The 12,415-nt window shown below is 46.7% G+C and overlaps 1 protein-coding gene across 2 annotated transcripts in view; it reads left to right on the forward strand.

The window, feature by feature from the left end:
• Positions 1–12,415, forward strand: part of RNF128 (ring finger protein 128) — an 81,110-nt gene that overhangs the window by 30,086 nt on the left and 38,609 nt on the right. Inside the window, exon 1 of one of the 2 annotated variants that reach the window (XM_032769462.2) lies at positions 4,750–5,228. The exons of the other annotated variant lie outside the window; for it this stretch is intronic. Within the exon in view, the coding sequence (XP_032625353.1) occupies positions 4,808–5,228 (421 nt within the window). The 5' untranslated portion in view covers positions 4,750–4,807. Of the gene's footprint in view, positions 1–4,749; positions 5,229–12,415 lie in introns of those variants that run through there. 2 annotated transcript variants of the gene reach the window in all.

Below are 12,415 nucleotides of genomic sequence, written 5' to 3' on the forward strand. Positions count from 1 at the left end.
CAAAAGTTTGCGGGGCTTTTCCTGTCAACCTGGCCAGTGCATCCGAGTTCAGATTGCTTTCCAGAGAGGTCACAATGGTGCACTGTGGGATACTGCCCGGAAGCCAATACCGTCGAATTGCGACCACACTAACCCTAATCCGACATGGCAATACTGATTTCACTGCTACTCCCCTCGTCAGGGAGGAGTACAGAAATCGGTTTAAAGAGCCCTTTATATCGATATAAAGGGATTCGTTGTGTGGACGGGTGCATGGTTAATTCGGTTTAATGCTGCTAAATTTGGTTTAAATGTGTAGTGTAGACCAGGCCTTAGTTAAGGTTTAGCCCACAATCCTGCAAACTCTTAGAATAAAAGAATAAAATGAGTAGTGTCATTGGGGTAAATTCTGGCCCAATTGAATTCAGCGCTAAAACTTATGGGAGCCAGGATTCAATCCATTGACTTCACTGAGACTATGTGCTTAAAGTTAAGCATGTACATAAGCACGCAGTATCAGCAAGGTGACAAGGTATGGTGAAGAGTTTTGTTTTAAAGGGACACGGTTAACTTAAAAATCACCCTTCTATCTCTGTTTTCTTTACCCGCTGTTCTAATATTAAAATCACAAGTGGAATAGATCAGAGAAGGCGGGGGGAGGAGGGAGAATTCTCTCTATACTTTTCAATTTGTTTGCTCTGTGTATTTGACAGCACTTTTTGTAGAGTGAATTTCACTATTTCTGCTGTATGGCCAATCAGTTTCCCTTTTTGCTTGTGTGAATATTTTGCATAGAAACAAGGAAGAAAAAAATATTTTTAAATAGTAAAATGTTACTGTAAAACCACCGGAAGTGTCAGGGGATTCAGAGACAGGTGTAATACCTGATGTTATTTTTAACTCTCATTTTTTTTGGGAGGAGGAGGAAGGAGTTAACTGATTACCTCTCCATTTGACAGTGTCCCTTTAAGCCAATTTCATAAGGTTTGGAGAACAAGCTAACCATTATTTCAGTGTATCTTACTCCCGGTCCTGGAGCACTGAATGCAGCAAATAAATTAGAGCACCCCAGAAATATTGACAACATTGGAATGGTTTCTGGATGGAAATGATCAGCTTTTATGCAAGGGTGGGGCTAGACAAGTATGCTGTGCCCTGGGAAGGGTGGACCAATTTGTTTAGTCAGTCATCAAAGGAAAGAAACAAGAGCTGTGTGTATATGTGTGTGTCACAAGCTTCACGTTAATTTAGTAACAAGAGATTGTTTGCATTATGATTCTTACAAGTTCTGTTAATTAGGAACTACAGCTGTTTGGGACATAAAATTAAAATTTACTAAACATTGCATAAGGTACATCCAATATATATATTTTTAATTCTGTAGTATGTCCTTCTTCTGACTCTTCCCTTCTCAGCTGAAAGCATTTTGAATTTTTCCTCTGATGCCATGAAACAACAGGTGTGAGTCTTCACTGCCTGACAGTTCAGGTGTTTTTCAAAATCCCACCCAATGTTGGCCAAACTCTGATCCTACTGAATCCACCATTTATGTAGTTATTCGCATCTGTGTAAAGTGATGATAAAACACTCCCAAACCCAGGGCCTGATCCTGCAAACTTGAACATGAATATCTTTACTCATGTGAGTAATTCCACTGTATCCATTGGGACAATTCACATGTCAAAATTACTCACATGTGTTTGCAAGACTTTCATGGGTGTAAATGATTCCACAAGATGCAAGTCAGTGGAAAAGCAGGCCCAATGAGCCCATTCCTGGTTTATTAGAATTAATGAGAGTTTTGTTATCAGCTACAGTGGTTCAGGATCAGCCCAAACTCTATAATTAAAGAACAAATAGAATACACTCTTCCACATTTTAAAGGTTTCCTAATTGATCATCTTTGGAGAAATGTCTGTGCATTCTTATTTACAGTGTGTGTCATCTTTTTCAAATATGTGCCTCTCACCAAGTCTTTGGGCACATGTTCTCTGTATATGAACAATAATTTCCAAGGTAAGACCTTGATCCTGCAAACTAATCTGCATGGGGGACCTGTATGCATATGAAGCCCCATTAAGTTCAGTGAGGCTTCATGCAGGCACAAGGGTCCATTTGCATAGAGCAGCTTGCAGGATCCAGGCCTAACATATGGACAATTATCAATGAAAATGAATTCCCCTCCACCCTCATCTCCCCAGTCACTTTAAGACCTAATTCTGCAAGTTTCTTAGCCCATCAATGGGACTCCTTAAGATCCCAACCCTCCACACACTTTGACACATGGGACCAGTGGAACAACTCAGGCGCTTAAAGTTGAATACATGTGTAAATCTGAGGATTTAGGCCCATGTGACTATGAACTGGCAGGATAATGCCCCTATAGTAACAGAACCAGAAAGTAATATACTACTACAGAGAAACAAACAAAAGGCACATGAATTTTCATTGCAAGTTATGTGCCATATAAATCAAATACAAATAATGCAGGAACTAATAGTTGAAGTGATGGTTTTCTGTAAAATATTAAGACAGAGCACAATAAGCAGTGAGTGGACATTGTTTACACAGTGCAAATACATAATTAATAATAGAGAGCATTTATATGGCACTTGACGTTTACCGAGTGCACTGCAAACAGCTCTGTAATGCAAAGCAGAATGGGCATGTGGATAAACACTGTGTGCCTGGTGGCAGCAATAACAGTGTAGAATGATCTGGCACTGTTCCATAGCACTGGTTAAGATGGTGGGGGAATCCCCCCAGGAGAGAGACCCCTGTGGCTGTTCCCTGTGCTGCTGCTGTATCCCTGATGGGGGCAGTGGGGAAGTGTCATGGGGAGAGGCCCCTGCTGTTCTCTTCCTGGTTGGGGAGAACCCCACAAGGATTCCAGGGGCTGTTGCTTGACCTTTCTTGGGATATGACCATGGAGAAGTGTGTCTGGGTGGGAGGGTGCTCCAGAACTGTTTTTTTCCCCCTAGCTATTAGGGGCATCCCTAAGGGAGGAGCCCTTTTAACAGGTTTCAGTGCTGCTTCCTGATAACTATTTGTGTGTGGGGGGGTGGGGTTTCCCATGCTGGAAAAGGGACTCAGTGCTCCTGCCTCCCAACTGGCAGGGAGGTGTCTGTTGGGGGGCAGGGCAGTGTAGTGGTCTCGGCCAGAGATAGGGTGCCTGTGTTGGAGGGGTCCCAGTGCAGCCCCCATCACCACTCCCTGGATGATGGGGGGATATCTGTGGAGGAAGGATCCCAGTGCAGCCTCCTCACCAGAAGTGGGTGTCTATGGCTGATGGTCCTCCTTGATGCAGCCCCTTGGCTGATGGGGGGAGAGGGTGTTTGGCAGAGGGATCCCGGTGCAGCCCTCCTGCACCCTAGGATGAGGGGGGTGACTGTGGAAGAGAGGTATTGGTACAGCTCCCCCTCCAGCAGTCATGGGGTATCTGTGGCAGACAGGTAGTGGTACAGCCCCCCCCCCCCCAATGATAGGGTGTCTGTGGCGGAGGGGATGAGTGCAGCCCCCCACAGGTGATGGGGTGTCTGTGTTGGAGGGGTATTGGCACAGTCTCACACACCCCCGGTAATGGGGTATCTGTGGTGAAGGGATATTGGTACAGTCTTGCACCCCCTGGTGGTGGGGTATCAGTTCAACCCCCCCAGGTGTCTGTGGCAGAGGGGTATCAGTGTAGTCCCCCCCTCCCACGGTGATGGAATGTCTGGGCGGATGGGTACCGGTGTAGAGCCCCTGCAGTGATGGAGTGTCTGGGTGGAGGGGTATAGCTGCAGGGTTCCCCTCCCCGTGTCTGTGGCGGAGGGTTATAGCTACAGGGCCACCCCCACGCGTCTGTGGAGGAAGGGTATCAGTGCAGCCCCGTGTCTGTGGCGGAGGGGTATAGCTGCAGCCCCACCCTGTATCTCTGGCAGAGGGATATAGCTGCAGGGTACCCCCCCTTGTCTGTGGCGGAGGGGTATAGCTGTAGGGTCCCCCCCGTGTCTGTGGCGAAGGGGTATCAGGGCAGCCCCCCCGTGTCTGGGACGGAGGGGTATGAGGACAGCCCCCCAGTGTCTGGGATGCAGGGGTATCAAGGCAGCCCCCCCAATGTCTGGGGCAGAGGAGTATCAGGGCTGCCCCCCCCCCGTGTCTGTGGCAGAGGAGTATCGGGGTAGCCGCTCCCTCCCCAGTGTCTGGGGCGGGGGTATCAGGGCAGTGCCCCCGTGTCTGGGGCAGAGGGGTATCAGGGCTGCCCCCCCGTTTTGTGGCGGAGGAGTATCGGGGTAGCCGCTCCCCCCTCCAGTGTCTGGGACGCAGGGGTATCAAGGTAGCCCCCCACAATGTCTGGGGCAGAGGGGTATCAGGGCTGCCCCTCCCCGTGTCTGTGACGGAGGGGTATCGGGGTAGCCGCTCCCCCCCCTCCAGTGTCTGTGGAGGAGGGGTATCAGGGCAGCGCCCCCGTGTCTGTGGCGGAGGGGTATCGGGGTAGCCGCTCCCCCCCCAGTGTCTGGGGCAGAGGGGTATCAGGGCAGCGCCCCGTGTCTGTGGCGGAGGGGTATCGGGGTAGCCGCTCCCCCCCCCGTGTCTGGGGCGGAGGGGTATCGGGGTAGCCGCTCCCCCCCCCAGTGTCTGGGGCGGAGGGGTATCGGGGCGGCTCCCCCCCGGCCAGCGGCGGCTGTCTGTCTGCGGCGCTCAGACCCAGGACATCCCCGCGAGGGCGGATGCGAGGCGGCGAGGGGCGGGGCCAGTCCGCCCCTGCCGCGGGGGCGGGCCCGGCGGCGCAGTGAGGTGCTGAGATCTTGGGCGCGCGGCTACTCAGTGGCTGTGGCTCGCGGGTGACATGCCGTCCTCGGCCGTGCTGCTGGCGCTGGGCGCGCTGCTGTGGTTGGGCCCGCAGCCCTCGGGTCGGGCGGCCGCGGCTCAGGCCATGTGGACCGCCTGGCTGAACGTGTCGTGGCGGGAGCCCGGCGGCGGGAACCGCAGTGGCTGGAACGCGAGCGAGAGCGGCCTCTTCGGGCAGGACTCGCCGCTGCACCGGGCGGCCGGGCTGCTGGTGCAGCCCGACGGCCTCAACGCCTGCAGCTCGCGCACCAACTTCAGCGAGGCGGGCGCCGGCCAGGCTTGGCTCGCCCTCATCCAGCGCGGCGGCGGCTGCACCTTCGCTGACAAGATCCGCCTGGCGGCCGAGCGCGGCGCGGCGGGGGCCGTGATCTACAACTACCGGGGCACCGGCAACGAGGTGCTGCCGATGTCGCACCCGGGTGAGTGACGCGCGGGCTCCGGCCCCTGCAGGCAAAGGGGAGGGTCCCACTTGATGTCTGGGGCAGGGGATCGTCCCCTCGTCAGCCCACAGACTGGTATCCCCAGGTGCGCTGCGCGCTCCCGCCGCTGGCATCTAGGGCACCGCTCCCGGTCCATTGGGTCGGGCTCTGCTCCCCAGGTTCTGGCCGGGCTTCCTTATCGCATGCTGCTGGCCTGGAGCTTCGGGCAAACCCTGTGCCAGACTTCTCTGGAGCTCCCGTGGAGGGGGCCGATGGCTTCCCCTTTCACGAGGCAGGGCTAGGTCTCCACGGGCTGAGTGCCGCTGCTGCATTTTGGGATTCACGCCTCGCACCCGAAGAGGGCGTGGTGCTGAGCAGGTGTAGGGCAATGGGGCCTCTGACCCCGCTGGCTTGTAAGCTGAATGCATGTGGTTAAGCAGGCAGCAGAACTGCAGTTGCTGTAATAATGAGTAAACAACTGGCCACGTAAAGTGAACTGCCTTCATTAGAGCTCGACTTTTTCTCCCCGAGAGCGAGGTTCTCAGTAGTTTCCCCAAGGTCTGAACAGAGGGACTTTGCCATATGCCAGTGGGAAGGAGAATCCACTCAGCGGCAGTGTGGGCAGGGAGTCAAAAGGGCAGTAAATGGATTCTAAGGATTGGCAGGATGTGGCGCAAGGGTGGAGTTTGGGAAAATTTGGGAGGCAAGGAGGAGCATGACCTTGATATAGAGAAGCTAACTCATTGGAGAGACTAAAGTAAGGCTGACAGGAAGTCTGTCTTCCTGGGACCTATGGCTTGGACTGAAAGTGGAAAAATGAGTGGGACAAGCCAGACATATGGGGGGGATGGACTATTGTCTCAGCAGTAAGATAGAAAGGAAGAGATTTGGGGGACAACATAGGGAGTAGGAATTCTGAGGGTTGGATGGCGGGGAGGAGACAAGGGTAAATTAATGATGGTCAGTTGTTGCCAAGAATGCAAAGATAGGGTGGTGGTGGTGATGTAAGGGGGAAAAGGAGGAAGCTGGAGAGAGGGTTAACTAGTATTCTAGCTTTTGAATTTGAAAATGATCTTCTGAACACAAACTGATCCAGTCCTGAGTCTCTGGAAGGCTCCAGTGCTTACTGCTCAGAACTTTCCAAAGCTGTAGCAGAGTGAAAATGAACAGGAAGCACTTGGTTTTCAGCTGGGTGTTGGCCAGGGACAGATGGCATCTTTAGTCTGGCTAGTTTACTCTCCTCAAGTGACTTTGATCTAAAAGATCTGGATTTTGATCTTCAAAAGGCAGGAAATCCTCATGCTTACATGCCTGTTACTCTTTCCTGAACTCATACCAATGTATCAGCCTAAACATAGCTTGCCATTCAAGGCATTTTGTTGAATTTCTGATTGAATACATATCAGTGATAAATACATAAGCAATAGCAGCTTAAACCTGAACAGGTTGCTGCCTGAGTTCTCTGGGCTGGGAGAGAGTGCATTGTCATATGGCAGCATGTATTCAGACATAGGGACTGGGGGTGGGAATTGTTTGGTTATTTTTGCTACTAATCTAGTTAACTGTGCTCAGATTCTGCTTTTCAGTCAGTCTACCTAGGGGCAGAGAGGGAGGCTGATGTCTCCTCCAGACATTTCTATTTTTAGTCACAGTTTTACCTGTATCCCACACAACAATGAACTCTGTATGGAGTTAGTATGGGTCCCACCCTTTGATCTTCATGTGAATTCATTTTATGCCTCACAGCTTGTCGCTTGGCAGGTTGAGTGGTGTTTCCATTACAAGTATCAAGCCTTTTTAAAGCAAATTTACCTTCTACAGAAGTTGATGGCATGGGTTCCTTCCACTTGCCACAGAAAGTTTCCTATTTGCCGCTGGTGAGTGGGTTTTTCCCCAAAAATTCCTTATTTTTCAAATGAAGAATTAACAGTTCAATAGTCATGGTAGTACAGTCAAGCTAAAATTTCATGGGAAGATATCTTAAGTTTGAGGACCAGAGTGGACATTAAGACTCTAGTAATGGAAAAAGTAGATGCGTCAAAGGAAGTTCTTTTCAGAACCTAATATTGTAAAGTGTTAACTAAGCTAGCAAACTGAAACAAAAAGAGGGTGGCTTAAAACAAGACCTGAGAAACACCTGGTGAAAATGGGGAAAGATTATTTCTTCACTTTTCAAGTGTTAAAGATAAATGACATTTGTGTGGCTTTTTCCTGTCTACTTTTCATAAAGCACTCTTGGAGTTTCAGTCTTCCAAGTTCCTGGACTTAGAGAAGATAAATACATTCATCCTGCTTTTTATCCCCTGTGATCTATAGATGAAGTTGGGGTGTGTAGAGAGTGTGTGTACATGTGCAGGTAGTTGTTTAACTCAACAAATACACTCTTAAGAATCTTCTTGGTACACCCAGAATCCACATAAACATCTATGACGTGAAGAGTTAAAGGCAGTGTTCTAGCTGTGTTGGTCCCAGGGTGTTAGAGAGACGAGGTGGATGAGATGATAATATTAATGTTGTTTTTTTTAATAGATACCTGTAGTAAACTCTGTGGCATCAACTTTAAGTAGCTCTTACAATCACTTAGGATTGTATCGCTTAGAGTGATAGCAGTTCTATGAAAACTGGTTGCTACCAGTAATAAAGGTAGCACATGCTTAGCGCAAAACATGACTCATGTTTTGTGCTAATTCCCTTCTGAAAAGAAACTACATTGGAGAGAACCCGTGGCTTGCCTTCAGGGCTTTCTCCAAACAAGCATGCCTCTTTTGTAACTACTTAAATGCCAGAGGACGGCACTTCTGCAAAACTGTCTTATTGTTACAACATCATGGGAGTGTATGGTAAAATACACTTCAAAAACACCAGACCCTGCCTAAGGAACTTAGTCTTTTTGTTGGTTCTGGACAGCATGTTAAGTCTTGTGCTGTAGTTAGTGCTTTTTTTTAAACCCCATGGAACTCTGGCCAGAAATGAAGTGCATGGGGCAATCACTTTACACTTTCCTCCTGCATCATGTCTGTGGTTGTTCATGTGGACAAGGAGTAATCTTCTCTCGTTTCAAGATGTATGTTGCCCTTTGAGAATGGTGGATGTGTTAAATATATACAACATCACTCTTGTGTCTTGAAGATGTCTAGTTTCTTTGACAGAGCTATGCCATGTGACCGGATATCTACTTAATGCCTATTCATGCTAAAATCTATCAAGGGCTTTGCATGCAGCCTTTTAAAAAGACTGTGTAAAAGACTAATGTGGCCCAAACAGACTTGCCTGACCATGGGCTTAAGCACAGTAATGTTTTAGGCAGTGTTCTTAAGACTGGCCATAAACAGAGTAGCAGTCATTAACAGATCACCCTTAGTTTGGAATCTACTTATATCTGTAGCCAGATGTGTTAAGAGAAGATAGTGAAGAATGTTTAACATGAACTTACAGGGATATTTTGATGATATGATTATGGCATAACTATGATGTATTTTATACAAGATGGGTCATGTAAGATGTCATTAGAAAGGTTATAATTTACTCAAAATTACTAAAATTAAGTGGCAGGTGAGGATGAAAGTGAAATAAGGTGTAGAGGAGAAATAAGGAGAACTGTTTGGTATTAAATCACTGTACATGTAATGTAACAACAAAACATGGAATTTGTGCACTTTCTAGTTCTTGAAATGAAGCATCCCAACAATGTGCCTGAGTTCTGACCTGAAGGGATTGTCATTAGGATTGAAAAGAGAACTTTGGTTCTTCAGTGCCTGCACCTCAAACATTGTTCACCTAGATCACTGAACAGCCATCAGAGAGTAGCTACTTTTGATCACTGTTGACCTCTTGAACCAGTGTCCTAGGGATAGGAGCATCTCTTTATTAATCTGTTTAGACTGCCAGTCCCCTCCATGGCATATTTTTCTTAAAATTCCAGTAGAAGGAGACTTGGTTAGCTTAATTGAACAAGCTCTTGTTCTCCATGGTGTGTGCTATGCTTGAAAGTTCTCCCTCCCCTTTGCCCCTTGGGTATAGTTTTGAGTTTTAGGTCCAGGGACTCATACCACAATTGTTCAAGGTGTGGTGGTGATCCAGCATGATTCATTATGTGCCCTGGGGTATATTGAAAGTTCCTGTTCTATTTTTTTTCTCCATGTTTGGGCTTGGAAGTTCTAAACCAGTGGATTCCAATCTTTTTGTCTGAAGCTGTCCCTCTGTAATAATTGCCTTATGGTACCTCATAAATCCTTGCTCTGTGTCATGACAATTGGAGTACATAATCTGTGGTGCTGCCATTCTCTCTTCTTGTGTTCTTTGTCTGACTTTGTCTCCTATTTCTCACTGTTTCTACTTCATTACCTTTCCTGAGTCTTCTGATCTCTTCTCTCTCCTTACCCTCCAGTGCGAGATCCCCTGCTGTGTTTTCTGTTATCTGACTTCCAACTTCTGTATTTCCTGTGTCTCGGCCCCTGACAGTGCTAGCCTTCTCTTCTCTTCCTAATTACCCTGCTTGCAGGGGACAGTGAATGTCTGGCCCCTAGCAGAGGGTAGAAATGCAAAGGAAGTGGTGCATGGAGCTGTGGTGATTCTGTGCAGTTCAGTAAAACTGTTGGCAAGGCAACAGAAGAAGCAGTGTCTTCTTCCAAGAAGGAGATGACAATGTATCACTGTTAGTTCTTTGGGGAAGCAGTAGCAGGAAAGTAAATGGGAAGTGAAGTTAAGATATTAAAATACAGTTCTTTTTCTAAAAAAATAAATAAATATATATTTAATAGTTCTCACCCCTGTGTGTAGTCAGTCCTATCTGCTGACTTGGGGGACGACTCTGCAACTGTTAGCGCTTTACAGCAGTACATGGAAGGAACTCGATTCTGTTCCTCCTGCTGCATCACTAATAGAATAATTTGAGTTCAGTCAGCTGTCTGCCCATGCCTACTAAAGATCCTGTGGGCACAATCTGACCCATAGAAACTCTTTATTACAGGTGGTGATGCTTGGGAAGGAAAGAAACCAGTTTGACTCTTATGCCAGGCTCAGCTTCTGGGTCTGACAATTGGAAAAAATACTTGTAAATGGAGCAAGCATATTTCATATGGAATTGCTGCTAACCTGAACATGGACCCTGTAATGCAATATCTGGAATCACACTTGCAGCAAGAAGACAGAGGGAAAAACATGTACAGAAATAGCTTACTCACTAACTCCAAGGCCTTGGCTACCCTAGGATTTTTACCTCATAATTTCCCACCATGTGTATCACTGGTGTGACCCCTCCAGAGGGAGTAATAGTGGGAATCCTAGTGTAGAGATTATCAGGATTTTGCCTACTGTCATCTGGGGCTTCTCCAAAGGTCAGCTTTGTGTAAGTGAACTTTCAGCTCATTTTTTGTTGAAACCTAAATAAATGGTAAGTTGGAGAAGTGCAGCTTCATGATATTTGAAACTAAAATCCCACATATTCTGGTTTGATTCTAAATTTATTGTAGGCATGCATGGAACAGAGTATTGCAGACAGCACTTCTGGGAAGATGTTGGTGCAGGGCAGTAATGCAGCCACATTGAGGGAGAATTGGAGCAGATGGGGGGAATAGATTTCAGCCGAGGAAATGATGGTAAAAACAGGTGGGGCTGAAATTAGATACTGTTGCCAACACAAGAATATGCAAACTGTCTTCCTGTCCACTAAGAGGTTATGGATGGAAGCTTTCATGTACTGCCAGACAAAAAACAAAAGCCCTCTTGGATGGACTTGCACTTGTGTAATGTAAAATATTTTGACTCTTCTCTCCTTCACAGAATCTCTGTTGCCACAAAACTTTCCAACTTCTAATGTAGGCTTATCTCCTAGACATGCAGTAAACGACTGTATTTTTTTCCCATTGATTATCAAACTTATCTTTTGAGGTAGCATTCTTATTTAGAGGTTCAAACATTCCTGTACATTTAAGTAACACTTATTTTTAATCATTTTACTTTAAGAGGCTTGCATTATTTAATTACTGTACACACATTGAGAGGGCCAGATTAATTCTGCTTTGTTTTCATCAGTCCTATGTCTAGAAATTAATGATACATCAGTTTGTCAATTACCATTTTAAAAACACACACAATACAAAAATAGCCAAATCAGATATAATATCCTACCTAATACCTTCCAGTATCTAAAATGCCAAGGATTAATGGAGTCTGATGTCATATTTATTTAGTAACTTTGTAAGCATTGTATCTTATCAACAAATAAACTTCAGTTTTAATTATACTAATTTCAAGATGATGGTACCTTTCTGTGGCAGGCTGAACATGGTTTCAAAGTATATTATTATTGGCTGGTAATTGCTGACCTCTGTAACTTATATTGCCTTCAGAAGCAAACATGTGATTGGGGAAAGATTGAAACAGAGCAAAACTGAAGTACATAAAATGAGTTCAGTTAGCTTTAAAGGAGTCTTTAATAGACTTGAGAGAACCAGAATGTTAAGTGGTTTTCCTGTCAGGGTACATTAATAGCTGTGGGCATTCCTTAAGTGTTAAGAGTAATACATCTTGAAGATCTGCAGAGAAAGTCCAATGTGATCATTTTTTCAACTTCCTTCTTCAATGCTCAGATCATGACTCTGCTGGCCTTGAATGACAGATCGTCTGACTTTGAGAGTGCTATACCTGAGGGGGCCTGAGCAGACACTGGTGAAAAATAACCAGCAATTGTATCAAGGAAAGAATGCTAGCCAAACAGGAGTGTTGCTTTCATAAAGCACAAAAGTCAAGAGGCACAGTTTCTGGGGTTTCCTGTATTAACAAACTAGGACTGTCAAGGTTCCTTCCCCACTCTGAATTTTAGGGTACAGATGTGGGAACCTGCATGGACACTTCTAAGCTTAATTACCAGCTTAGATCTGGTGTCACCACCATCCCCCAAGCACTACTTTTTTCCTTGGGTACTTTTGAGGGACTTCACCAATTCCCTGGTGAACACAGATCCAAACCCCTTGGATCTTAAAACAAGGAGAAATTAACCATCCCCCCCTCCTTTCCCCCACCAGTCCCTGATGAGTCCAGATCCAAACCCCTTGGATCTTAAAACAAGGAGAAATTAACCATCCCCCCCTCCTTTCCCCCACCAGTCCCTGATGAGTCCAGATCCAAACCCCTTGGATCTTAAAACAAGGAGAAATTAACCATCCCCCCCTCCTTTCCCCCACCAA

The sequence above is a fragment of the Chelonoidis abingdonii genome, chromosome 8 (genome assembly GCF_003597395.2).
Source record: "Chelonoidis abingdonii isolate Lonesome George chromosome 8, CheloAbing_2.0, whole genome shotgun sequence".
Taxonomy (NCBI): domain Eukaryota; kingdom Metazoa; phylum Chordata; order Testudines; family Testudinidae; genus Chelonoidis; species Chelonoidis abingdonii.